We start from the raw sequence: 27,671 nt of genomic DNA on the forward strand, positions 1-27,671 counted from the left end.
CCCATCTAAAATCCAGGATATCATCATCTCAAAATACTTCATTTAATCACATCTACAAAGATCCTTTTTCTAAATAAGAGAACATTTACAGGTTCTGGGGATTCTGAAGTGAACTGATTTGGGAAGGGACACCATTCTGCCCAATACACCACCCTTACAATTAATGTTTTCTTAAACCAGGTAGTGTCAGGTTTTAGAACTCGCAACCAAAATAACTTATATAGTTGGCCTATAGTTGTAAGTGGTTTGCGCCATCTGTATGCTAAGCTTGACTTCAGAAGTTCTCCAGTTTGTGTGTGTGTGTGTGTGTGTGTGTGTGTGTGTGTGTGTGTTTTATCTATAAGAGACTCACTTTATTTTTTAAAATAATTATTATTGAAAGTATTACATATGCCCTTCCCCCCCCCCCCATTGACTGCCTCCAGCCCGCCCCGGCCCTGCCCCAGGCCTTCAGCACACTATTGTCTGTGCCCATGGGCTATGCATATATGCATTCAAGGTCTTTGGTTGATTACCTCCCACCCACCCATCCTCCCCCATCTTCCCTCTGAGATTCCACACTCTGATCTATACTTCCATGAAAGTTCTCCAGTTTTAATGTAAGAAGAAGTGTTTTGGGAATTTGTTACACATGCAGGTTTCCGCCCTTCTCCCCAAAATTTGCCAATAAATTGGCCCAGAAATCTGCATTTTTAACAGTTCCCAGATGGTCCTGGTGATATAAGAACAGAGAAAATTACAAAAACGCAGACGTATTAATATCCCATTCAAATAAAAACAAGAGGAAAAGCAATGAAAAATAATTTGAAAACTTTAATGATGTTTATACACTAAAACATAAAATCTTTTAAATAAGGTACATTCAATTTCTCAGCGCATCTAATATTCAGATAATTTACATTAAAACATTAAACAAAAAACCCCCAAAAGCCCATTAAACAATTACCTAAATAATGCATTTTCTATAAAATGATATCATAGCTTATATAGGTAAAATTATATTACAAAAACACACCACACAGGAAGGATGGCCATACCTATTAGGAAATGCTACAAACTTTCCATTAAAAAATATATTTTATCTCTTTCATTTGTCATAATAAACAGAACATATAAATTTTTTCTTTCTAAAATTAAGTCCACACGGTTTCCCTTTAGAACAATAATATGTACAAACCTTATATCTGAATGAATATAAATAGCAAATACTGTAATAGTGTTAGATATATTAGTACTTTTACAGAAAAAAAAAATGGCTTTCTGATAAAAGCCTCTAGACAGCTGAAATCTCAAAGCTATTTAAGTTAGACATTCCCATACTTAGTAAGGCACAATGAAGTCTAGTTTCTTATTTCCAGTTGAATTACTTCAAGCAGTAATTAAGGAAAACATAGTCAGTAGGTACTGGACCAGATCCGCCTGTTGGATAAACTATTTGGGGTTTTTTGAATTTTGGGGGGAGAAGTTCGTTCTTTCTTCATACCAAAGTCTTTTGTGTTTCCCTGGGCCCAAATCTAGTCCTCAGTGATGAGAAAGAAATCACTGCACCCCCTCAAGTGCCTGAGAAACCTGAGAAACAGTTTACTCATCCATCGGACCTGGTCCACAGGGAGGAAACGGCCCTATGACCATTTCCTGTTATAAGCAGCTTATTTTCCCTGACTGGACCTGGTTCCCTATCATTTCTAGAAATAGCTTCTGGTACAGTCTGTACATGGTGAAGCTGTGAAGGAACCTGATGGTCTTTTTCAGACTGTGGGAGGCCGTTTTGGGGAAGTGGTACGTTTTCAAGTGCTTCAGTGCGTGCATGAGGCCCTTCAGGGTGTCCTGGTCGCCGTTCTTGACGCTCCACAGGCTGAGCAGCTTCAGGATCTGCTCACCTGAGGATGTGCAGGCCTTCGTCGTTTTCTCGATGTCTTCTGTTGTGACTTTCTTCCCGGGCAAGCTTTCCATCAGGCTGCGGAGCTGCTCGGAGGTGAGGTTCGTGTGCCCGAGGTGCCGCTGCACGCTGTTCTCACAGAGGTCGATATCTACACAGAACAAAAGCAGAGACAGTCACACCATGTACATTCGTCTAGTGCCACCAACTACACTGAGGCAAAGGCAAGGGTTCTCCACGTGTCATCACTTTAACGATAACCTTTTCCTTTATGTTTTGGGGGGGAATGGGGTTAGTGGTGCTAGTTATTTCTGAGAACTGAGATGAAGATTTTTGTGTTATTGTAAGAGAATGGATTATATAATCTAGACACCCAACAAAGCCTTGTGAGAAGCTCTACTGTTGAAAATCATTGGTAGAAAAGTACAGGCACATCATTCTCAGTTAAAAAAAAAAGTTTGAGGTATTAAAACCATAACATTTCAGAGAAACAGAAAGTATTCAAGTTAGTTATTTTGTAATATAAACTTTCATTTGTTGACATCTGACATATATGCTGTTTTAAAAGAGTTAGTTGCTTCAAATGGTCTTTAATAAATAGCATGAGAGAGTTACCACCACAGAGAAGAAAATTTAAAAACAGAGTAATATGAGGCCAAGGAATGTGGTGATACACACAGCCTAGAGAATATTTCCATAACGAGCTAGGACATAAACATAAGAGGGAGTAACTAATGTTTCTGTTAATGACATGAGTCATTTAGTATCTGAGCCCTAAGGCAAGTCAGTTCATCTTTCTGGGCTGAAATGTCCTCGTTTATAAAATAGGGATTCAGTCCTTTCCGATGCTAACAGTCTCTGATTCTCTACTTCCCTTTCTTTTTGCTTCAGGGCTAATTATAAGTTCAAAGAATACATTTTGTCTGCTGAAAACAGAAGAAAAGTTTACTCTTTGCACAAATGGAACATTCAGCTGTCAAAACATCTCCTAACATCTGTTGCCTCAATTTCAAATGTTTGAGGCTTTTAGGGTAGGGCCAGGACCCCTCAGTCATTTTACTATACTGAAGAGGAGAATGAATTTCTCATTGACATTGTCTGACTTGTGAAAAATCTCCCTCATTTTCTTCTGACATGTCTTCTCATTGCTAATTGAATTCGGAACTCTTTCCATTAACCTAAAGCTTACAGTCCACACTGTATGAAATTTACTTTTACTATTGGATTATCTCATCATCATCATCAACACACACACACATGCACACACATACACTTTCCAAAGGAGATTCTTTTGAAAACTCTATAACATGGTTTTAACTAGCCCTTTTCTCCAAGAAAGTTAAATACTTTACAGATCTTATCTCATTAATCCTTACAACATATGCTATTAAAATGGTAATTTTAAAATAGGCTATGTTGTGAGGATTAATGAGAGGCTATCGGTAAGGCACTGGGAGGCTCTCTAGAGAGAATTACCAAATAAATACAACAGAGCTTCTACGTAGAAATGCAAGGTAAGATTCAAAATGGTTAGAGAACTCCCAAGAAGGTCAGAGAGGATGCTAATAAAACTGCTGAGGGATGTAAAGGCAGATTTCCTGAGGTCTAGCCCTGCACTTGAAATGCATTGCGGCTTCTTTATACACTCGATAAAGAATGAGAGGGACCGGTGGGGGGATGAGAATAAAACCCTGCATGACTGCTCTAGAAACAGCATCTACATCATCGTAAAACTCCTTCAATTCAACAATAATTACAAAAAGAAAACATCATCCACACAACTAGCCCTATGATTAAAGGGTATCTTCGATTTCGGATCGACTTCTTTATTCCAGGTTATCATACCTTGGATGATCTTCTTGACCATATCCTGGTCTTTGTTTTGATGTTTCCATAACTTCAGCAGCTGGAAGGTCTGTTCTTGTGAGCTGTGTCGTCTTTTTATCCTCTCCACACTCTCTGCATTTACTTTGGTGCCAGGCAAATTGTCCACCAGGACACTGAGCCAGTTAGGGGTGAACTTGGTAGGAACAGCAAACCTGAAGAATGCCTCCTCACACAGGGTCACATCTAAAGGAAGGTGGGAAAACCAAGATTTACTCAACAATTGGATTCCTGGAAATCTATTGGACAAAATCCAAAATTTTAAAACCAACACAATTGAGTTTTTTAAAAAAATATAATATGCTAAAACAAAAATTTTTAATCAAATCAACCTTCTGTTGGCTGGTCTAAGTGGTAGACTGCCAATACAACTGGGCTTATGTCCTTTCTAATGTTCTTTTAGAGTGTTTTGGAGGAGAAAGTTTAATAAATGTTTAATAAGAACTTAATGTTGCTATAAACAAATTACAGCAAAAATTGTATGATTTAATGTAATTATTAACATTCTGTTAAAGGTGTTCCTCGAGCCCACAGAATACTTTGAGATAAGGGCCAAAACAAATGCAAGCATTGCTTTGAAAGGGACTTAAAAGTAATCTGGAATAGTGTATTATTTTCTGTACATACACAAACACATAGTTTACCTTTGAGAATAAGAATATATGTAAACATATAAGCACGTATTACATGAGAAAAAAGTCTCTCTCTCTCTCTCTCTCTCTCTCACACTCACACACACACACACACACACACAACAACAACAACAACAACAACAACAACAAACAAAACATGTCATTTAGAAAAGAGGTGCAATGGCCTGAATGTCTGGGTAGGGTCAGTATATCCCAGGGGTTAAGAGTTTATCTTTGGATGCATCAGGCCTGGGTTTGAATCCTGGCTCTGCCATTCATGTCCTATATTGAACTTGAGCAACCTTAACCATGTTTTTGTAAAGATTAAAGCCCATATAGCAAAGAATCTGGCTGAGAGTAAGTATTCAATAAATGACAGAAATAAAAATTTAAATGTATTAAAGAGAATGATAAAGTTAGAAGTCACTCCTCTTACTATCCCTTCCTTTATTACATTTTTAGATAAGAAAGCAGAGCAGCTAAATGACTTGTCTAAGATTTTGATTACAGTGAAAATATGTTGGGACTGGGTTGGAATCTTAAATTTCCCAATCCACATTTCTATGCTTGATACGCTTCTGTGTCATACAAATAGATGCGTGGGGAGAGTCAAGCTGGTTCATGACATTGTTTAGCTAAATGCTAAAAGCAGATTATCCTTGGTGTAATGAGTCCTTGGTAGAAGGTGTGAGATTAGTCTAGTGGTAGGAGTGACAGGGAGAGGACACCAATCTGATTAGTGACATCACTGACATGGGATGCATTCAGATAATTTGAGCTCCGAGCTAGTGGCCCTTCCTGAATAAAAAGTTCAGGACAAGAAGAACCTGGAACGTCGATGTGATAGACACAGTATTACCGTAGGTAGCAAAGCCAGTTTTTATATTTCTAATATGTAATCAATTATGTCATTGTGCTTCTTCGTTGCCAATTTACACTTTGGCTAATAATACAGGTATTTTTAAAAGTGATAAAAATGCATAGCAAAAAAATTCTGCAATTTGGACTCTGCTCATTGGGCCTCAGACATAATCTTTATACCACCCTTTCTCCATGGGTAAGATTTGAGTACAGTAGAAAAGGAAAAAAATTCAGGGGTTAGAGCATGATCTATGAGAGATGAGGACTTTTTGAAGGACTTTGAGTTGTGGCTTTAGCCATATGGACAGAGAATAGTCTTGAAATAGAAGAGCTGATTAAAACTCAAGAAAGGGGAAATATGAGTTTGACTAAGAAGGTGGCCAGAGGTCTTGTACTCAACTCAGAGATGGCATGAAGGCTGGTGTTCTGATCGATAATTACCTATTCCACATCTGTGCGTCGAGTCACTGTTTCCGGAACATATATTGTCATGCGTTGCATTTCCTTTCTGAGTCAGAAGGAGACCGAATGCACTGCAGTTGGTGTGTTTTCTACAGGGTGCTTTAGAGGACGTCTCATTGGAGAAGAACCCATCTGGACATCTTTTGCAAACCGTATTTCGCTCTGGGGTTCCTACAGAAAATACCAAACCATTTAGCACCTTCTTCTCAAATTCTTTCACAGCAGATACCCTCTTAAAGTTTTGGAAAGACTTTTCACTTAGTTTTAACTGCTCTGGCGCTAAGTTTTTACTATTAATGCTGTACCAAACTTCAAGCATTCTCATTTTTCACTTCATTACACCGACAGAACAAAACTACAGTTAGCCCCTTAGGCGGTCTCCCCTCCCAGTAATACAAACACAAGCTTGTTTTCTGTTACCTACAACACATTTCCAAAATGTGAGAGGGAAGGAAAAAAGGAGGGTGTTCATTAGTCCTGAGTGAGCTACAATGGCATTAGGTCTCGTTGCCTACCTATTCTTCACACAATTATCCCGGAAAAGCAATGAGATAGCCCTTGTGTAACTGCTGTGCTATCATTCTCCAAAATCAGTACCCATTGACTGCTACGTTGATAAATTCTAATCGGTAGCTATCGAAGTTCTTTCTTTCCTGAATCATAATTGTGAAGCAACTCATAAGTATGCTAACCCTGAGAGATAAAAATTTACAGCATTATAATAAACTCTTGAAGGTGGCAATAAAGTTGGCCACTGACTCAAAAGCGTAAGTCTGCAGTTAAGCTACACAGTAAATGGAAGATGATATACCATTTGCTTAAACTGTTGAGTTTTAAGAGTCTGGTTGTTACATTTTCAGGGAAGGGTGACTGCAAGGGCATCTTATTTCATGGTGGAAAAATACTTGACAAATTTGGAGAAATCACGGGTAAGCAAACTTGAATCAGTCAACAACTAACGATGCTATTAAAACTAAATACCTTCAAACTCTTGGCTCTATCATTCGTGGATAAATCATACATAACAGTGCATTTGCATATGAAAATACCTCCATCTAGTGTAAGCTAGTTGAACAGATTTAGACTTCAATGTTCTAATGTGGCTTTTACAGGCCAATTCTGGCTTATGCGAGGTAACAAATGTGAACGGGACAAATGAAGCTGTGGGAAGTCAATAAACTTCGGTTATTAAAAATGTGAACCTCCCACTTCATATCAAATCCAGAGGTGGGGGGAAAGAGCAAAGTGGTTTGGTTCTCATTTTATCTCTTGCTTCTTCCAAAGGGATTAATGATGCATTGACCAGTAAAAATGATGAAGGGCTGGCAGAAAAAAAGAGGAGGTGGGAAACCACAGGCAGAAAACCTTCACATATTAAATTCTACCTCCAGTGTTGCAATGACAACATCTTAGGAACCAACTTACAAAGAGGGCTATTTTTTTTTTAAAAAAGTACTTTCTTACTATATTGCTCTTTTTAAATGGCATGCAACTCCACACCAAATTCTACAATATCCTAAGCGAAGGTGTTTGGGCAGGGAGCCCATGGTGTTCTTTCGTTGCTAATATTCTGGAAATAAGTGGACTTGGACACCTGGATCCAAGCCTCCCTTTGCCAACTGCCAAGTGTTCTGGAGAGCCAACTGCACAAAGAAAAACTTGTAATTCTTCACATACACATTGATGGGTTGGGTCTTTGCATGCATCTCAGTGAGAAAGTCATCGGTACAAGCCATTCTCTCAGGTAGCTTAGCCTTTAAAGCTCTTTAACAAAAGAAATCCAAGGATGACAGAAGTAAAGTTTCTCAATGTCTTTGGAGGCTTTACATAATGACCTTGCTGAATAGGACTTCCCTCTTATAATTGGTAGAACTTTTTACAAAGAAAGATTTATCCATCTAAGTAAAAAAAGTTGGCCTTATTAATACCAGTGGAAACATACAAAGTATAATCTGCCAGGCCAATGCCAAATGTCATAATGATGAGAGGAGTTTTGTTCTACTGTTGAGAATTTCACCATGCTGGCCCCAGGTGCTGACACGGGAATTATAAGACTAACAGATAGAATGTAGTAAATAAAATTCAGAGTCAATCTAACTTCAAAACGACAGAAAGGAAGGGTTGATAAATATTTCTTAGAATAACATTGCATAAACCTTCCTTCTCTTTGGGCTGGAAACTCTTATTGTCCCTGAGAAACAGAGAATGAGAGATAAATAACCCCTCTGTGGTACTAGCTTACTTCATTCTACAAACAGATTTTCATGCTTATGTGAGAAAAATCCTTGCTATTTCCATTATTTTATCAAATCTTTCTAATTTCCAAGCTGCCTAGTCCCTTCATTAATTTTTCTACATATTCAATGTACTGAATTGAATTAAATGGATTTATTTTTGTTGGATTGGCTTTTCTCTTCTACAACTTGGCTTAGCTTTTGAGTTCCAAAGTATCATCCAATAAAAACTAGGAAATGTTACTAATTTCTCCCTTAAATACTCATACTAGAGGTACTTTAAGGAGCCATCATGCAGTTTGCACCTTCTGTGATTAATTTTACAAGATTCACAACTTAGGAAACAATAGATCTAAATATTTGAGTATGCTTGCTTTGTATTTGTCATCTAATAATTTAAACTCTGTATATCATAACTTCTGAAGGTTAAAATAGTTCCAAATAATTAGCTCCTCTAAGCCAGTGGTTGTCAACCAGGGGCAATTCTGCCATCAGGAGACAATTGGTAATGTCTGGAGACTTTTTTTGATTGTCACCACTGGGGGAGGAACGTCTAGTAACTAGAGACCAGGGATGCTGCTAAACACTCTAAAATACACAGGACAACTGCATACAGAAAGAATTATCCAGCCCTCAATATCAGTGGTGCAGAGGCTGAGAAATATGACTTCTAACTGAGTAATCAGAATTTTTACTGATTACTACTTCCTCCAGAAATTAAGTGAATTACTCCTCATTTTCCCAAGCTATGAGACTACACTGAAGCTTCATGAATGTGGTAGGGAAAAAAAATGTGGGTTGCAGCTTTAAAAAAGTCAATGCACACTGGCCTTAACCTATGCTGTTCAAAATGCAAAGAGAAAGTATTTTGTTTGTAGACAAGTACTTACTCTTGGCTTGACAATCTGTTTTGTCTAATATAAAGAATAAGCTCATCGGTGAGATACTGCTGCCGTCTTTATCCTCCCAGACACTCAACTCCCATGCCAAAGGAAGAACTAGCTTCATTTTTTATAATGAAATTCATTTCCCCTAGCCATTCTCATTTTTTGCATAATTAATTATCACTGCTCATTGTTAGCACTGCAGAGCCTCATCAATATCAGCATAATTACTCTCTTGGTATCGATTAAGATTTCTGATGTTTGTCAAAAAGCACCGCAGTTTGAAGCTGTCCATGCTGAAGTGAAACAGAGAGGTATCTATCAGCTATAAACAGTGCAACTCAGAGTGTGTCCCTTTAAAAAAAGCAATCCATCATGCATCTCATTAGAGAGCAATTTGCTGCATTTGAGATTTGTCACTAAATCGCCCTGGAGCAGCAGAGTATTCCTCTGAGAAATGGTCGTTTGGCAGCAATCCAGACACACAGTACATATCTAGCAGGTTCCATTACCTTTGCAGTTTGCTATCCTTAATATCATCAGACAAAAGTGTTCCCTTAAACTTCCCCTACTACTTGACTTTGTACAATCCTAATCACTTTGGCAGTGTGTTGGAAAGCTGATGCATACCAGCTTGCAGAACTCCGAAGCCAGGGGGGCAGCTCCTATGCTTCAAGCAGAACTCCAGCTCGAGGTAGCGCCCTTCCTCGCATTCGCACACGCGGTTGTGGGTGCGGGTGCACTCCTGCTTGACATACTGCAGCTCTTTGCACGCTGTGTTGCAGTACAGACACTCGTCACTGGTGTGCCAGGTGTTTGTGTAGTAGTTGTCAGGACAAGGGGCACACACAGTCTTCCGCCTTGCTGTACAGTGCTGTTTTAAGTAGGTGCCAGGCGGACATTTGTCACACATCAGCTGGCGAGAGGTGTCTGGGTCATAATGAAGGTACTTTGGGGGAAATATTTCTTGAGTGGTCCATTTAATGGAGATGTCCAGGAACTAGAAGAAAGGAAATAGTGGCAATGTCAGCATGGAAATAGGGTGGTTCCTTTGTGCAAAGGCATCGCAAGAATCAGAGAGTCCTTTATGAACTTCCTACCTGCTGCGCAGCACAGCAAGGTAAATTCAGAGGCCGCAATTCTTGCCTCTATTCGCTTAATCTCAAAGACCAAGGTGGGGATGGCAGCACATTTATATTAAGTAAATTCAGCTCATAGATCACCGGAGTAGAAAGCTTATCAGAATAGAAATTATTACAACTAGCTGTATCACTAAATAACCCTCGTGGCCTCAAAGACACTGTACCTCCCTGGTCTTCATGATTTTTCTCTAGATGATTGAGTTGGATGAACTAGTGGTTCTCAGAAGAGCATACCATACCTCTTCTAAGACTTCATGATTCCAAACATATAGTAAGTAAAGAGGTGGAGAAGTACAAAGTTTGTATCATGACATCAACAGTCATCCTGATCAATGCATTCATTCATTCATTCCACAGATATGCATTGAATGCCTACCAGGAATGTACCAGGGAGATGCTGGTGAGTGAGGCATGGTCCCTGTCCCCATAGAGCTTGCAATCCACTGGAAAGAGTCCTAGAATTTTAAAACTGATGTTTCCTCCAGAACATCAATGGCCCAGTCTTGACTCTCATAGGTCAATTGTGTCTAGAAAACTAAATGACTACCTCTCTTCTGGGAAAAACTTCAGAGAGTAGGTAGGGTTTCATAAGTATCCATACATATGGCAAGAAGAATTCTGTGCAGAAAGAGGGAAAAAAGATGATTTTTCAAGCTTGGGAGGGCAGCTCCAACTAAGCAGTCCATCTTGTATTTTAGACTCACAGGGTCTTCTAGGGAGCATTGATGTAGCTCAGAAGGAACAGTGTTCTTTGTACGTAGGGGGTGGTTTGTTTGCTTTTTATTATTTGTTTTTGGGAAAGGGATCAACACTGACTATTTTCATGCTTTTGGGAGGTGGCAGGCCAAACCCAGTAAATTTTTCCAAACTCTTCTTTGCAGAACTCAGGAAATGTCGCAGAAACCCCTTGACCCAGGAAAAGCATGCCAAGCTGAGGAAACAGCACTCGCTGTGGAATTAGAGTGACAAAGGTAAAGAATGGCCTCTTTTTTTATAAGCATTTTAATCTGAGTAATTTCATTCACTTCTTATTGCAACACAACAAGCATCAGGGCTGATTGGACATGATATCAGCTGATAAACTAGAAGAAGAACAAAGTATCTCACTTAGGGCCATTCACGTTTTATCCAAGAGAAATTTTCGGAGTACTATGATGTTAAGGACTCCTAACCAACAAAACATAGAGTATAGTGCAAAATGGGGATGATACCTCATAACCTGAGGTTTACTGAGAAAAATGTTCTTAAATTTTCCCTCCCTCCCTTTCACCCTTCCTTCCTTCCTTCCTTCCTTCCTTCCTTCCTTCCTTCCTTTCTCTCTTTATTTTAAATTTAAAAATTTTTAACATTGACACTATTGTACTAGATGTCCCCAACCCACCCCCACTTTGTCTACCTCTACCAGCCCCGGCTCCCCCTCCCTTGGCCTAGGCTCCCCCTCCCTTGGCCTTCAGCACCAATTGTCCAAGTCCATGGGGTATGCACATATGTTCTTTAGCTAATCCCTTCACCTCTCTACCCAGTCACGTCTCCTCCTTCCCCTCCCCGCCCCTCCTCTTCTCTGGCACCTGCCAGCCTATTCCATGTATCCATGCTTCCAGTTCTATTCTGTTCATCATCTTATTTTGTTCATTAGAGTCCACATATTAGTGACATTAGTGAGATCAGATGGTATTTGTCTTTCTCTAAAGGACTTATTTTGCTTAGCATAATGCTCTTCAGGTCCATTTATGTTGCTGCCAAGGATAAGAGTTTTTCTTTTTCTTGGCTTATTTGGAGTGGGTGGACATTAGAAGAAAGAAATGAACCAGAACTGTGTGAAAGGTACTGGTTTGCTCCTAATCTTTCAGAAATAGATGGAATCTATTCATTCAACACACATTAACTGAGTACCCATGGAATACCAGGCACTGTAGAAGGAAGGAACATAGCATATGGTGATGCAAAAACTAAGATGGTCCTTGCCTTCAGGAGCTCATAGTCTAGCGAGGAGGCTGACGGCAGAGGAGAAATAAATAGTTACAAATAATGATCAGTGTTTAAAAGAAACAAAGCAGGATGAAATGACTTTGTTGCTGCTTGATCATTTGAATATGTTCTATAACATATGGCTACCTCTTCTTTCAAGGCCCCTTGTGTAGATTGGACTCAAATCTAAAATACTCAATGTTAGGAAATAGAATTTTCCTGGTGCAACATGCAAAGACAAGGCAAGCAATGAGAAATGCTTTATTCTCTTGCTGTTGACTTCTGAAGGATCTGCTTCTTTCAGAACACTTGTCTTGCATGCTACTGCTGAGCGAGCCCCATTCTGGTAGGGCTAGCAGTCCTAAGACCTTCCCCAGTCCCGCTTCCCATCATTCCCCCTTTCCCATTTTAGCACAGTGGTTCAGCTGTGCCCACTTATTCAGTGCCTACTCCCCTCCCTCACCAAAAAATGATGAGGATGGGATGGGAAAACCCCACAGATGGTGCCTGTGTTCCTCACTGGAAGGAGCCACACACATACAAGATCAGACCAAGAATGCTGCCTTGATTTGTATTTTTCTAGGCAATTGGACATGACACTATTGGTTTCCTGAAGCCATGCTTTGGAAATTAGTTACCATTTCTACAAAATACAGAGAAGTTGAGGTGAAAGGAATCCACAGAGAAAAAGATGAATAAGGTTGACTTAAGAATTAGAGAGCAATTGTATTATTGAAGGCAGTTTCTCTAAGCTACTGGATATAATTATCCTATATATTTAAAAAAATAGGAAAGTCTGGAGGGACTGCAGACTTGTTTTCAGTAAGTTGCATGGGGCCTCTGTGTTTCATTTGAAAAATTTCCACTTTGGTAAAAAGACAGAACTCTGTGTGGCCAGAATTGGATGTTTAGGTCCCAGTCTCTGGTTAGCCCCAATTCCCACATAAAATTTCTGGAACCAGTTACTGTACAGAGGACGGGGAAGATTAATAGAATGCTTCATCAGTCCTCTCTCTTACTTTTTTTTTACATTTCCTGGAAATGCAATGAAAAAGATGCCCTAGGAAGACAGGCTGTCTTAACATCGCCTTTATCCCTTCTGCCAGCTGATAGTACTGAAATAAAAAAAAATTTTCTGTGTAAATTGCATAACCACTGAGGAGCCCCTGCAAAAGCCAGGACATGTGCATAGGTGTGTAATAACAACTAGCAGAGGCAGAATTCAAACCCAGAGCATGTGGCACAGAATACTATTTTTTGGCCAAATCCTTCAACATTTACAAAATGCCCTCACCTATGCTATAGTCTTCATGCAATCCACAGGTAGCCCTAAAGTGCTAATTTTTTCATGTAGACTCAAGAGCATAGAGTTAGGAGATCATGAAAGTTAGAAGATCAACTGAAGCCTTCCTACAGCCCTTGACTTTTCTTTCTTTGTGCTAAGACTAGCTTTTGTCCAAAGGTACTGAGAAGGCCATTTCTCAGATGATAAGTAACTTGACTGTAGCATTCTACTGGTGCACGCTTCTTCATAAAGCACAAGAGAAGAATACACTTTCTCCAGCAAGTTTATTTTTTTATGATGCAATGCAGCCAACCCCATACTACTGGGCTTGCCCTCTGGTATGTAGAACCGTGAGTGACCCAGTGGGTTTCCATTTATGGAAAATTCATTAAAAGAGCCCACGCAAACCTGAAATAACTACTTGGTTTGGGAGTTCCTTTTGTGATCCCTCGTCATGATCTTTGCCACAGAAAACTATTTGAGGACTATCCAGAGTTAGGTAAACTTCTGGTCAGTTGGGAAACCATGCCATTTTATAGTTCATCTTGGCCAAAAAAAAGAAAGAAAGAAAGAAAGAAAGAAAGAAAGAAAGAAAGAAAGAAAGAAAGAAAGAAAGAAAGAAAGAAAGAAAGAAAGAAAGAAGGAAACATTCAGGATATATATTATGGTGAGTTTCCTAAAGAGCTCTTGAAGTATAAACTATAAAGCTTATTTAAAGAAAAACAACTTTTCCCCCCAATATTTTATATCAGCCTCCTGCAGAATAGAATGGAACATTTTTAATGAGTTTATGAGATAAAGCAATGTTGTTGTGAATAGCTTTGGGCTACATCTATAAGACTTTATTCATTCACTCATTCATTCTTTCACTCTTAATTCACTTGATAAATATGCATTGAGTGCCTAAAATCACACACACAGAGAGCCATTTTTCCTATGGAGGTTAGTTTATTTGATTTCTTTACAGTATTAGAGTGTAGTGGCTCCTTTGTATTTTCGTCCATTCCTTAAATAACTCATTTATTCAGCACTTATTGAAACAATTACTATGCTTTAGAAATACTGCTAAGCAATGGAGTTGAATAAGTTAATGTTCCTGTTTCATAGGAACATTCATCTAAAAGCCCAACCTGATGTTAAATACTCATAAATCACTGCAAAACAATTGGTTGCAGAAGAAAAGAGAAAGAGAATCAAGAAAAGATTCAACAGAGAAACAGGTCAGAAATGAAGAGGTGCTGATGTGAAACACTAGTAATGGAGGAAAGGAATGCTATGATATGATCTGTTGGCCGGCTACATGGGGAAGAGGGACTAGAATGAGCCATAAGAACATGCCCACGAATTCTAACCATTAGGTATGTGGTATTGCCATTAATTAGTGACAGAAGAAGGAAGAGACAATTATGGAGAACGACAGTGGATTTAGTTTGGAACATCTTCCATCTATGAGACTCAAATGGACATATGTACTGAGAATTCAGGACATAAATGCAGATAAGATCAGAGATTTGGGGGTTATAATCATGTAAATGAGTTTAGAGGTAAAGAGATCAGATGGCATTACCCAAGGATATTGTATACAAGCAAAAAGGACAAAAATGTTAACCCTTGGGACTCATAAATATTTGCAAGATGGGATAAAAAAAAAGAGAATGTTAAAAATAAGTAGGGATATCACAGAGAGTTTCAAAAATACTAAAGGGATAATCAGTAATCTAAAAAGTGCATGGCATGGCAATTAATTAGATCAATGTGAATCGCCAAAAACACTTTCAGTTTGGAATCTGCATCTAGACTATGTACCCCAGGGTTCCAAACCCAGTTAGACCCTGGGCCACTATCTTACCTCTAAAATGAGGATAATCCTTAGTTTACCTCTCCTTGTACAACTGTTATATTTTAGATGAGTAAAGGGACGCAAGTCAACTTGATAAAGAATAAGGCCCCAGAAAAGTATGAGGCAGTGTTATACATGCTAATTACACAGGATGTGAAAAATGGGAGACATTTTGAATCAGACACATTTCTGGAAGTATTTTCAAGTTTCTTGTCCAGTAAGAAGTAACACGCCTAAAATGTGGCTTCAGTTGATTTTCTGCCCTGTCCTTAACTGTCTCCAGGAAAAGCACCTCTGATGTGTTTTTAACATCGGCTTCAGTGTCTTCCCACCTGGTATCATTTTCTTGGTGTAGGTCACATGTTCCAAGGCAGTTCCATGGGTTTCCTCAGAGAGCCTCATACACCTTAAATGCTTAGCACAGTGTCTTACACATAGCAAGTATTCACGATAGCTGATGTGATTTCATTCAGTTCAACAGATAGAGTGAATGAGTATCTACTATGTGTAATTAGGATCATTGATAATTATATAGATGCAGATAAATATCCACATTAAAGGATATGTGAGCAAGGACAAGCACAAAAACTGCAATTTTCTCAACTGTAAAACCACAGTGATGACAATCAGTCTAAAGGATTGCACAAACTGTTCCATTTGTATTTAGCTTCCATCCCACAGGAGAATGTGTGAAAAAGCAGGTTGTTCATTTGAGAGGTTTATCTGCTCCTGCCAGTTCCCGACCTGAGGGTTTACCACTGCTTAATACTTTCCACCACAGCCAGTTGCTTGGCTGAGGATTATGCCTGTAGGTAGGAAGTAAGAGCAGATGAATTAAATCTGTTCATCTACACAAAACTGATTTGCTCCCAACAGCTTTCGCTAGGAAAACAGGGGAAAGAAAACACAAGCAATTATGATTTATTAGATGAATCACTGGGCCAAATTCTACACTATTTTGCTTTCCTTGGGGCTGAAGAACTGTCTCCAAGTAAAACTTAACTTTAAAATGTGATTTTTTTGGGGGGAAGGGTTCCCTTCAGACTTTTCCTTTAGTTGTTTGAAGGCTTTTACATTAATTAGCAGTAGTTTGTTTATTTTTGGCATCAACCAGAATTGTCAGGGAAGATTTGCTTATGATGCTTTTGGTGCTTCAGGAGTGTTACAGACAATTAACATTTGACAGATTAATAAATAAAGGGGGAAAATCTTTGGGGAAAAAACATATAATGCAGGTAAACACTTAAAACTTTCCAACAGATGTTTGTAGAAATCTCACATACTTTGGCTCCCAGATCTTAACATTTCTTCTTTTGGGCTTCTGTTAATCACCAAATTTGAGATATAACATCAATTCTAAAAACTTCAACTCAATAGCAAGGTTGGTTGCAATTCTTCTTATATTTATGTCCATTCAGGCCTACCTGATAAGCACAGGGTGGAATCACAAGAGTTTTCCATCAATAGTCCCTGATATTTGAGGCTCAGAATTGGCAATGCATTTATTATGCGGGTAGTTTTTAACATCAATTTTTAAATTCCATTTTATTTCTACAGTGTTTTCCTTTAAAGATAGTACCTGGCTCACAAAATCTTATGAATCTCTTTTGGTTGCTAATGACGTAGATTAAAGCTCAATCAATATATGGTCAAGGACAGCTGGTCAAAATTAGAAAAGATTGTGAAATGGAATAGAAACTGGAAGAAGAAATGAAATAGAACAGCATCCGATTTAAGCATGTAGATATTTACTCTATGCCTATAACAGTGAAGCCCTGTGTGTAGTAAATAATAATAGCCAGTATATTATAATATTACTAGAGGCCCAGTGCACAAAATTCATGCACAGGTAGGGTCCCTAGGCCTGGCTGGCAATCAGGGCCGATCAGGGCCTTCCAGCTGCTGGCCAGGGCCTCCCTTCCCCAGCTGCTAGCTGCTGGCCGGGGCCTTCCTTTATTCCATACCGCCTCCTGGTGATCAGCGCATGTCATAGTGAGCAATAGAACTCCTGGTCTCTGGGTTGAACTCCCGTGGGGACACTTTGCATATTATCCTTTTACATATATAGATTATACAGTATAATATAATATAGCCAGTATATAATAATAATATTATTACATTATTATGAGCCCTTTTATTATCCATCCCCTCCAACCATCTTTTCTTTTCCTTTTTTAGAGAGAGAGGTAGGGGGTGGGAGGGGGAGAGGGAGAGAGAGAGAAAGAGAGAGATTTGTTGTTCAAGTTATTTCTGCATTCATTGGTTGTTTCCTGTATGTGTCCTGAGCAGAGATCAAATCTGCAACCAACTGAGGGATGATTCTCTAACCAACTGAACTACCCAGCTAGGGCCTCCTCCAGACATCTTTCGGGAGATAGGATTAGCCCATTTTATAGATGAAGAAACTGATTTTCAGAGAAGGTGATTGACTTGGCAAAGGCCAGAGGGCTAGTACACATTCCAGCTGAGATTCAATTCTACTCTAAGCCTTTAATAACTGACTCACCCCCCTGGGGACTTATATTCTTATGAAGGAGATAGGCATATAAATGATCAACTACAATGTAAAATTCAGTAAGATCTCTCTTCTATCTGTCTATCTATTGATCTATCGTGAATGAAAAACTGGAGCTGTGGAATAAAATCTGACAAGCTCAGGGGGCACATGGCAGGCCTGACAAGCTTACTGAGCAAAAGTAAGCACACAGGATGGTCTAATCATAAATCCCTACCTGGGCGGGCCATGGCAGTAGTGTTGTATCAGGCTTATAGCTCCCTTAGCAAATGTCAGTTTACCTTCAGTGAGCCCTTTCCATTGTTCTTACCCACCTAGGATAACATACCTTTGAAATGTCAGAGTAATTTTCTTTTCTAGACTCCTCTAAGGCACAACTGCAGGCCCCAGGGCACAAGATCACAGAACCCCTTATCTTGTTCTCCTCCTACTGTCTCATCATCATGCTGTGTTATTAACTATCTTGTACCCACCAATGTAAAGGAAGTGTGTGCTTCTTCTTTTGCTTTTGATCAATCTAGAGATTTCCCTTGTTTTGCTTTCTCTCACCTTCTTAATCTACCACCAGTGAATTTCATGTACCTTCCTTAGGTTTTCCTTACAATTCTAAATGCATAAAAGGGACTACAAAACTGCCATTCTTCTGAGCATTTTCTCAATTCATTGAGATTGTGTTTCTGGGCTTGTCCTCAAAATTTTGCCCAAATAAACTCTTATCAAACTTTTCTATAGGCTGGGCATTCTTTTGTTGACTCTATCTATCTATCTATCTATCTATCTATCTATCTATCTATCTATCCATCCATCCATCCATCCATCCATCCATCCATCCATCCATCCTGAAATACAGTCAGTTCACACAGCCTCTCTGGAAGATGGTCCTGTGAGACTGAGCAATTAGCTACACTTTACACATAGCAGCAGCTTCTCAGTCATGTACCCCCTCGGATCTGCTTTCTTTTCTACCTTACACTTCTTTGGCTCACTCTTGCTTCCCTAGGATTGCACTTTCTAACGAGGTGCTAACACATAAGCATTTGCCTCTGGCTCTGTTCCCTAAGGAATCTGGGCTTAAAACTAAGTCCAATAAAGAGGCCCAGGCATTTAATTTCAAAACCATAAAAAACCATGGTGACCCCTGGAGCTGAAGGAGAGAAAAGGAATGAAAATACATTGGCATTGTTTGATCCGGGGATCTGGCCCTCTGGGGTCCCATCCGGAAGTGTGCTTAACCCTAGCAGAGAGAACTCTGGATTGAAAGCACCCACAGAGACTCAGCTCTGATTTATGGGTATTTTTCCCTGAACTCAGTAACTAGATCTAAGCTCCTTTAGGGCAGAAAAAAACTTAGCTAGTTAACCAATCTTAGGGAAAACTACTCAGTTTTCTCATTCATATAATAGATACTAATCTCTGCAGGATAGGATTTTTGTGAAAGTTATGTGAATCATTGTGTGTGACTTTCATATATTCTAAGAATGGTGTCTCTTTGTTTTAAGGTTTCCTCCTTTTGGCTTTGTTTATGTGGGTAGAAGTTGTCCTGATGAAAGACAGAGATGAGTGTACCTCTATGAAGGAAGGGTCAGTTGGAAACAATGAAAAGAAAAAGCATGATCCCTGTCTATTTACTCTCCCAGAAAAGTGTTTGGTTTAGAGTCTCCTGTTAAGTATCTGTTTACCTTCTCGTTTTAAAGGCCAGCTAAACTGTTAAGCAATCTCAGTTCCCTAAATTTTGAATTTTTAGCATCAGAAGAGATTCTTGCACATGACTCCTGCTAACAATGCCTTTGAAGGAAAAGGAGTTTAAATTGATCATCTAAAGCCATAGATTTGAGTCACTTGTGATTTTGAAGTGCTCTTTGCAGTTACTGTCCCTCAATGATCAGAGATATGATTGTGGTTTGGCCACTGTATAAGTCAAGACTGGCTGAGTTTTATGCTGTGCTAACAACTTCAAAATCTCAGTGGCCTATAAATAACAAAGATTTCCTCTCACTCATGCTACATCCCTAATGGGTCCACTGAAAGCTGTTAGCATTGTCCTCTGTCCAGGACTTAGGATGAGACAGCAACTAGTATCTGGAACATGGCTGGCTTGTTGTGGAGGAGGGAAAGAGAAAAAAAATGTTGGGGGTCACATATTGGCCATTAAGCACTGTAACTCAGAAGTGACTTATTGGCCAGAACTATTCACACCACACCATCCACCTTCCCCACCAGAAGGAAGCCAGGAGGTGCAATCCTAGCAAGTTTTTGGAAGGGAGGAGAAATGAGAACAATTTACAAACAGCATTAACAACTACATCATCACTCAATAAACATCATTCATACTCTTTAGTTGACCTTTATTTTAAAACAATCTAGTTGATTTTTTTTTCTTTTCACCAGACATTAAAATAAGAGACAGGAGTGTGGGAGCAGAGGGTTTCTGTCTATCAGCCAGGTGGAGTATTTGGTGTAGTAGTTAATGGCCATGCCAACCTACTCATTATCATGCTTATTCTGCCTGAAGGATTGACATTTATTCTAAAGAGAGGTATGTAATTGCCAGGTACTCCCTTGTGAATATAAATTCAAAGAAAATTCTGCTCAATGAGAATAAGGAGACCATAATTATACCTCTGCATTATGTCCTGAGGGAATGTATTGGACCTGGCTTCTAACTAAATGGAATAGAAGACATAGGCACATTAATGACTCCATGCATACTAGCTAAAGACAACAAGGACTTGTTTCAGGGTGGGAAAATAGTTCTTAGTTTCAAAGAATAACCTCTGATCCTAAAACAAGTCCTGCTACTTAAAAGTAAGTGGCATTTTGAAAGCTGCTTCCTCTTGTGATCTCATTGACTTAAACAGAATTTCTTATACATGAAACCAGCTGAGCAGAAGAAACTTTGACAATTGCAACAAAATGGATTAAAACAAAACAAAACAAGATATTCCTTTAGGAATAAGTATATTTGATTTAAAAATATATATATTCTAAAACTTTAATATTAAATAATAAAGTATTTAAATACAAATACTTATTTGTATTGGAATAGTAAATAATACACAGTATAATCAATCTTTTTAAATTCCTTTTTTCAGTGACAGAGCTGAAAACTGAAAAAGCCTTCCACATACACCTGGTCCAACACCCCTATTTTAGAGATAAGTAATAAGACGCAAATAAGTGGAGTCACCAACTAGACCTTAGAGTCTAAAGCAAAACTGAGAAATGAGATCCCTTGCCTCTTGTCTGCTGTTACAGAGGTCTTATTGTCAGTATGTCCCACAGATGAATTCCTAAATTACTTTTTGTTTTGGTGGTGGTGGTGGCAATTAATGGTAGGGGGAACTTTCTAAGGAATAGGGCCCTGATATCTATATTTTTCTAAGAATAAAAGAAATAGTTTTCTGAAACAAAATAACATTACTGTGTGGCAAGAGAATTGAGGTTTTTGGATCAAAGACCAGAAAAGAAAATTGAATTTACTAAAGGCAGTCACAAAGCTTAGATGAATTACTGTCTTACTTTAAATCTAAATTCATCTTGACACCTATTTTTCTATTTTAGAGTTGATTATTTAAGAGGCACTTACAGAAAGTGCTTCTGAGGTACAGACTAAATTGAAGTAAAAATCCTAAGGCTATTCTTTCTTATTTTTATAGAAGATGCTTCAAGGAAATTAAACAATGTTTTCACAGTATTAAAACTATAATTTGGGAGATAGAATTTTTATTTAAATCACAATAAGAGGTAATAAATCAAGCCCATTAGGGGCACATTACTTTTTTTAGAAGAGCTTCAAGAATGACATTGCATTTCCTTCTGCATCTTCTACCCATTTATGGTCAGTCTGACTCAGTTGCTTCTGTGAAATTGGGGTGAAAAAAATCTACCCGACACCTGGGAAGTTATGTCACCTTGTCGTTGGGGAGAACCATTTTAGTGTGTCTGTAGACTGTTCTGGCCTTTGGAACATTAATTTAGAGAGGCCAGGTAAATGCAAGAGGTAGCGGGTACCACACAACTTCTTACCTAATGTGTTGTAACCCTATTCTTATCCCTTACAACTGTCTAAAAGAATTCTTTTTTTAGACATTCTATGCTAGTTACCCCAAAATATTCTGTGGTAGTGAGTTCCAAAAACTAATTACATGTCGCATAAAAATACTGTCCTTGTATCTATTTCAAGTTGGCCATACCTCACTCTTTCTTCTTGCACAGATAGTTTACAGATGTTGCTAGGATTTCCGATCCACTGGTTCCTGCTATTGTGGGTTGCTGTTTTATTTTGATTTTTGTTTTCTTTTCCAAACATGGCTGCTATTATTGTTCATATTTACATTTTGTTTACCAGACTATCGGTATCAGAAATGTGTTCTGGACCAGCTTCCTTCTCTCCTCTCTTGTCATGTATAATCAATCATCCTTCCTCCATGGGTTTTAAAACCCACTCTATGTTGATAACCTAGAATTTTTATCTCCAGCTTGGATTCTACCAAGATCCAAAATTTTTTTTAATCTAAATGCCTACTTGATATCTCCATTGGCACATTTTACAAACACATAAAATATATCAAAATCAAAAATGAGCATCCATGCCTGAATCAACCAGATGGGACAATCAGAACACAGGTTTGACTGAGCTTAGGCAGCACCTCCGAGGGTCAATATATGAATCTCGTTATTATTTTTTTTTCTCACTTAAGAATGGGCCTTCAAGACCTTCATAGTAAAAATGTACAGAAAATATTTAAATATCAGTCAGATGGGTAAGGTGTTATATTTATATCTTGAAAAAGATCAAAGCCAACATTAGAATGTTAATTCTTGGGCAGTAAACTAAATTGTGTGGGAACATCCATGGAAACTGCTGGTAGGTTATACAACACACTAACAAATCTCGCCATAGCTCCTTTGACTCAGCAAACATTTAGTGTTCGGTACTGTGAAGACCTGGGGTGGGGGATGTGGTATAAATATGAAGAAGATGGAAATCAGTATTTGCAAAGAGCTCATACTTGGCTTGCTATAGGAATGGCATTATCCCCTGAAAGTTTTGCAAATTTGTGGGGGATTTCTGTTGTTAAGAGGGCTGTGTTTTGCTAGGTGTCCTGAATGATCAAGACTAAGCCCATGTCATCCCAATAGAGCATCATCCCCATATGCTAAGGTTACAGGTTTGATCCAGTCAGAGCACATAACAAGAATCAACCAACGAATGCATAAATAAGGAGAAATAAAAGGAACAACAAATTGATGATTCCCTATCTATCTATCTATCTCTCTCCCCCACTTCCTATTTCTCTAAAAAACATTTTTAAAAATGAGCCCATGTCTCACATACTTTCAAATGTCCTATTTACAAACCTGTTTCTCATTAACTGAGCTTAGATTCCAATTCCATTTTATATAGACACAAACTGGTTTTTGCATGCTTTCTATAAATACTGAATTTTCCCAAAATTCAACAAGATAAAATTTGATAGAAGCTACTTTAGTTTTGTTTAAACTTTAGCAAGATTTATTCATCATCTCAGAAAATCATGGCACCAAAGCCAACGTTGATCATGGCTTTGAGCCGCAGTGAGACATGTGCTGCAGTCTTGGTTCCTAATGGTCTGTTCATGACAATTGTACATAAAGCTGCCAACAGATCACTATTTCATCGTGTCTTCTTGTGAAGCTTATTTTATAAATGACTGTCCTTTTATTTCTCCTTTATAGTATAGTTATGCTGGTGTAGTGAGGTTCAAAAATTATGTATATAGGTAAAATATGTGCACTCTAAATTTCATTTCAGGAGGGCAAGGAAGTTGTTACAAAGGATTTACTTTAAAAGTCCTTGGAAGAAGTGTAATATGAGTGAGAAATACTCTCCTCCAAGGTAAAATATACAAATTCACTGATAAACTTGGCATCTCTGCTGTATAGTAACAACATAAGGGACAGCCAAGCCAAGCACCCTTAGTCAAGGCCTTGAATAATACAAACATAAATAAGCCTTTTTTTTTTTTTCAATCTACTTCCCAGCCCTTTTTTTTTTTTTTTTTCTACAAAGGAGAAACTCAAGCTAAAGGAAATGCTGTTGGTTAATGAGATGCTAATGGGAATAATGCTTTTCACAGAAAGCTTTCAGAAAAAGGAACTTGCAGGCAGGGGGCTGAGGGTTGCTTAAAGGAAAACCCAGGAGGCAAGTCAGTGACTAGGGGAGTAAGAATATTTGAATGTGTGTTTAGTGTTCCCTTGATAGACACTGCCATAGCTCCCCTTCTAGACCAAAGTGGATAAGACATCTGGCACAGAATGCCTTCTTCCGAACCCGTGGAATTTGACAACTGTGGTTTAAGCCTAAGAAATAAAATTAAAGCCCACATTGAAATTAGGAACTGTACTGAAGGTTGCTAGGCGACAGAGGCCAGGAAGTTTGCTAGGGACAGGGATCAGGGCTGTTTTGAACTGAGGATATGTCAGATTCTCCTAGAAACTTCACAGGGACCATTCTCTTAAAATAAATAAATAAACAAATAAATAGGCTAGAGAAACATGCACACACTCAAGAGGGGTGTGTGTGGGCGGGGGGAGGAAACCAAAGTAAACAACCACAAAACAACCAAAAATCTGAAAGAGTATTATAATAAAGGAGGATCAAAGATCAGGCAGTTGTTCTGAGAAAAGGCATCTACTGTCCCCTTCCCCTTCTCCTGCCTCCCCCAAGTCCTATTATCATAACATTAATTCAGAGCTTGGCACTGAGAAGGCCAACGGATGATTCTGGCACTTAGGATGGAAAGTTTCAGGCACCAGTTAAAATCTAGGCTGAGGCTGGGATTCCCGGTGGTCCCGGGGCAACCATGAAAGAAATGACTTGGTGATGTGACTGCCTCACCTTGCAGAGAGATTCTCTGCTGACTTCCATTAGTGCACATTCCAGAAAGCCCAGAACCACGGCAGTAACCTCAGTGATCACATCCCCTCACTGCCGCCTACCAGCATACCCTCAGCTCTCATTAAAGAGTCTAGAACTCCACTTGACCACAGAATTTCATTTCTCCTACTCCTTAGGTTTTAGGACACCTTGAGTTTATCTCTAACAATGAAACATTCTACTCCTCCTTCAAGGTAATGTTTAGTGGCCCTTAGAGCATCATCATCACTTCATATACACAATTCACTGAATGCTAGAAGCTGGGATCAGTATAAAGCCACAACTTTATGTGGTCCTATAGCATGCATGCATTATCATCATCTCTATTTTCCAGAAGTGAAAACTAAAACTCAAAAGGGATGTGACTTGCCTACTGTAATTTATCAAGTGGTGGTACTGGTATTTCATTTGGGTCCACCTGATAACCACCACATTGCAACTCCCCTTATAAGTCCTGGCGGACAGGATCTTTTCTATTCCCAAGTTACCCATTTGTTACCCACCACTTACCCATTTGTTGTCCAATATCTGCTTCTCCATTAGGCTGAGAGGTATATGGACACAGAAAGGGTGCCCATCTTGTTTTACCCCTGAACCTAGTGACCAGTGGCATGTCTGGTACAAAATGAAATATCTGTAACGCTTCCAGATCCTAGAACTGCACCTCAGCATTTGCTAAAGGGTAACTGGGCTCTGTATATCTAAGTTCCAACTATCCATTTCCAATCATTTATAAAATAAAGTCAATCTCAAAATCTACAGAAAGGGAAAGGGAAGACTTTTCTTTTATTTAAGGTATTTATTATGTTCAAGACACAAAGTTTTCTCTTTTGATAATGCTGTACCATCTATAATTAGTATTATCTACATATATGTTTATCTTCCTATACAGACCACATATAAAAACATTTATCTACATATTATTTATGAACACATTATTAGGTATGTATGGGATGTCCCAAAAAATGTATACACACTTTGAATAATTATTAATTCTAATGGGTTAAATCGGAAAAGAAAGAAACATTAATTGGGCTATCTGCTGTTAAGTATGTATACATTTTTGGGGACTCCCTATATATAAATATATGCACGAGGGTGTTAATTATTTGAGATAAAGACAATAATTAAAATGGATATAATTTAGTGGATATTCTGAAATTTAAGTAATTGACAATATGTATGTCAGTGATTAAATCTTTAACAGGATATTAACTGCTAGGAAAAATGAAAGTGTGCTCATATTAATAGTAGGATTACTTACACTAGTAGCCAAAAAGTAGAATGAGAAAATCAATTGTGGTGTGCCCATACAATGGAATACTATACAGCAATAAAAATGGACAAACTACTGTTATCCAATAATAGAGATGGTCTCACAAATAAAACTTTAAGTGAAAGTAGCCAGACATTTAAAAAAAAATGCATATGGTCCATTTATGTAAAGTTCAAACACAAGCAAAACTCATGTAAGGTGTTAGAAGTCAGAATATCGATGACTCAGTCCCTGGACATAATAGTGATGGGGAGAAAACTCAGGAACTTCTGGGGTGCTGGTAACACAGTGCTGCTTGCTCCGGGTGCTAACTCACAAGTGTTCACTGTGAGACACTTCATTAGGCATTATGTATGACTTGTATAATTCTCCCTGTGTGCTATATTTTAATAAAGGTTTACTTTTAAAAAGTTCCCCATCGTATCCATATGGGTGGATATAAATACATGGCAGTAGGTAAAATTAGCAAACCTTTATGTGGACTCCTGACCAACCTCCTTTTTCTTTAGTGACTTCGCTATTTATTTACTTATTTGTTTATTTATATTTGTGTATCCCAGACACTAATTGGAAAACATCTTAGGGTCCCATTCACTGTGGGTTGGATGTTGAAATGCAAGCATTCATGCCAACAGATTCAAAAACAATATGTAGTTTAAATATAGGTTTTCCTAACCTTTTGTGAATGAATGATTCATATCTTAATCGATTTCTCACTTTAGTGACATAAAGGAAGTGAGTCACTGGTCATAGAATAGTCTTCAAATCTTATTAACTGGTCAAATATCTTTTTTTTAAAAAAGGAGCTAAATCAAGTCACAGAGATTCTATTTTTCTCCAAATAGTATGTTAAAATTAACTTTTAGCCCTATGTAGTGCTCAATTTCAATTATTTAAATATACTTAGAACATAATTAACATTAGCCCACTAATATTTCTCCCATTATATTGGAATTGAGGACTGGAATAAGCCATTTCCAATAATAAAATTATATTAGAATGTTAAATTGCACAGTTACAAAGTGTGTCTGTCTGTGTGTGTGTGTGTGTGTGAACTTTTCTTTTGTGCCAATTATTCAAAATTTGCCATAATATTGCTTAAGTGGAGAATGAGCCTAATGTTCTATCTGTCATATAACTGTATCCAAAGTTTTTTCTAATTATGATAGTTTTCAATAGACTGACATATCCTCCCAACTTACTCTGATTCTAAGGGATTACTTTATTGGTAATAATAAGAATGGCCGAGTTATAGGCAAAGATGGTATGAACTACACGGGGCGTTAATTATTTGAGATGAAGACAGTAATTAAAATGGGTAAAAGTCATTCAAACACGAAAGGTCTAGAGCCCCTCTCCCTTCTCCATAACCCAGCAGGAACTTTCCAGTGTAAAAGGACGCCCTGGGAGCATGATTAGCTTTAAAGAGGTCTCCTGTTCCAAACTGACCCCCAGCCTCTACGGGGAGAGGGATGGAGTTGAGCTTCCACCCCATCCATCCCTCCATCCATCCATCCGCGGGGAGTACAGAAGCCAGGAGACGGGGCAGCCACCCCAGCTGCCAGGGTCCAGCGCCCGCTTCCCCTGGGCCAGGGACTTACCACGAGCGCGCAGCACAGCAACTTGTTCATTGTGGTCCCGGGGAAACCTCAGGCGCTGGGTGGCGGCAGCGGGGCAAGCGCTTCGGTGCGTCTCCGCAGCCCGTGCAGTCATCACGATATATATAGTGTTGCAACAGGAAGTATCGACTTGGCTTTGATCATTCATACCCTATCTGGTCAAAACTCTGCACCTTTTTTAGGAACCTAGGGCGGGAGCGGAGCGGGGGAGGCAGGGAGGGGTGGGGGATAGAGTGTGGTACCAACAGCTCCGGGATTAACGCTTTCAGAG

The 27,671-nt window shown here is 38.7% G+C and overlaps 2 protein-coding genes across 2 annotated transcripts in view; one reads left to right on the forward strand and one right to left on the reverse strand.

Annotated features, from left to right (window-relative positions):
• Window positions 1-27,671, forward strand: part of COLEC10 (collectin subfamily member 10) — a 256,050-nt gene that overhangs the window by 100,426 nt on the left and 127,953 nt on the right. Inside the window, exon 2 of the mRNA XM_081111526.1 lies at window positions 10,860-10,949. The gene's annotated coding sequence lies outside the window, so the exon portion shown is untranslated. The remainder of the gene's footprint in view (window positions 1-10,859; window positions 10,950-27,671) is intronic.
• Window positions 795-27,477, reverse strand: TNFRSF11B (TNF receptor superfamily member 11b). The gene is made up of 5 exons (XM_081111525.1): window positions 27,383-27,477; window positions 9,467-9,836; window positions 5,698-5,889; window positions 3,725-3,949; window positions 795-2,030 (listed from the first exon to the last, which is right to left on the reverse strand). The coding sequence occupies exons 1-5, from the start codon at window positions 27,410-27,412 to the stop codon at window positions 1,639-1,641; spliced, it is 1,209 nt and encodes a 402-aa protein (XP_080967651.1). The 5' UTR covers window positions 27,413-27,477; the 3' UTR covers window positions 795-1,638.

This window comes from Myotis nattereri (assembly GCF_964212035.1).
Source record: "Myotis nattereri genome assembly, chromosome: 17".
In the NCBI taxonomy this organism is placed as follows: Eukaryota; Metazoa; Chordata; class Mammalia; order Chiroptera; family Vespertilionidae; genus Myotis; species Myotis nattereri.

Excerpts from the sequence above, each read along its gene's own strand:
- TNFRSF11B (XM_081111525.1), bottom strand. The coding sequence starts at position 27,412 with ATGAACAAGTTGCTGTGCTGCGCGCTCGTG. Across the intron at positions 3,950-5,697 it reads GACGCACAGATGTGGAATAG|ATGTGACCCTGTGTGAGGAG; the intron begins GTAATTATCGAT and ends ACCTTCCTTTAG. Across the intron at positions 2,031-3,724 it reads GGTCAAGAAGATCATCCAAG|ATATCGACCTCTGTGAGAAC; the intron begins GTATGATAACCT and ends TGTTCTGTGTAG.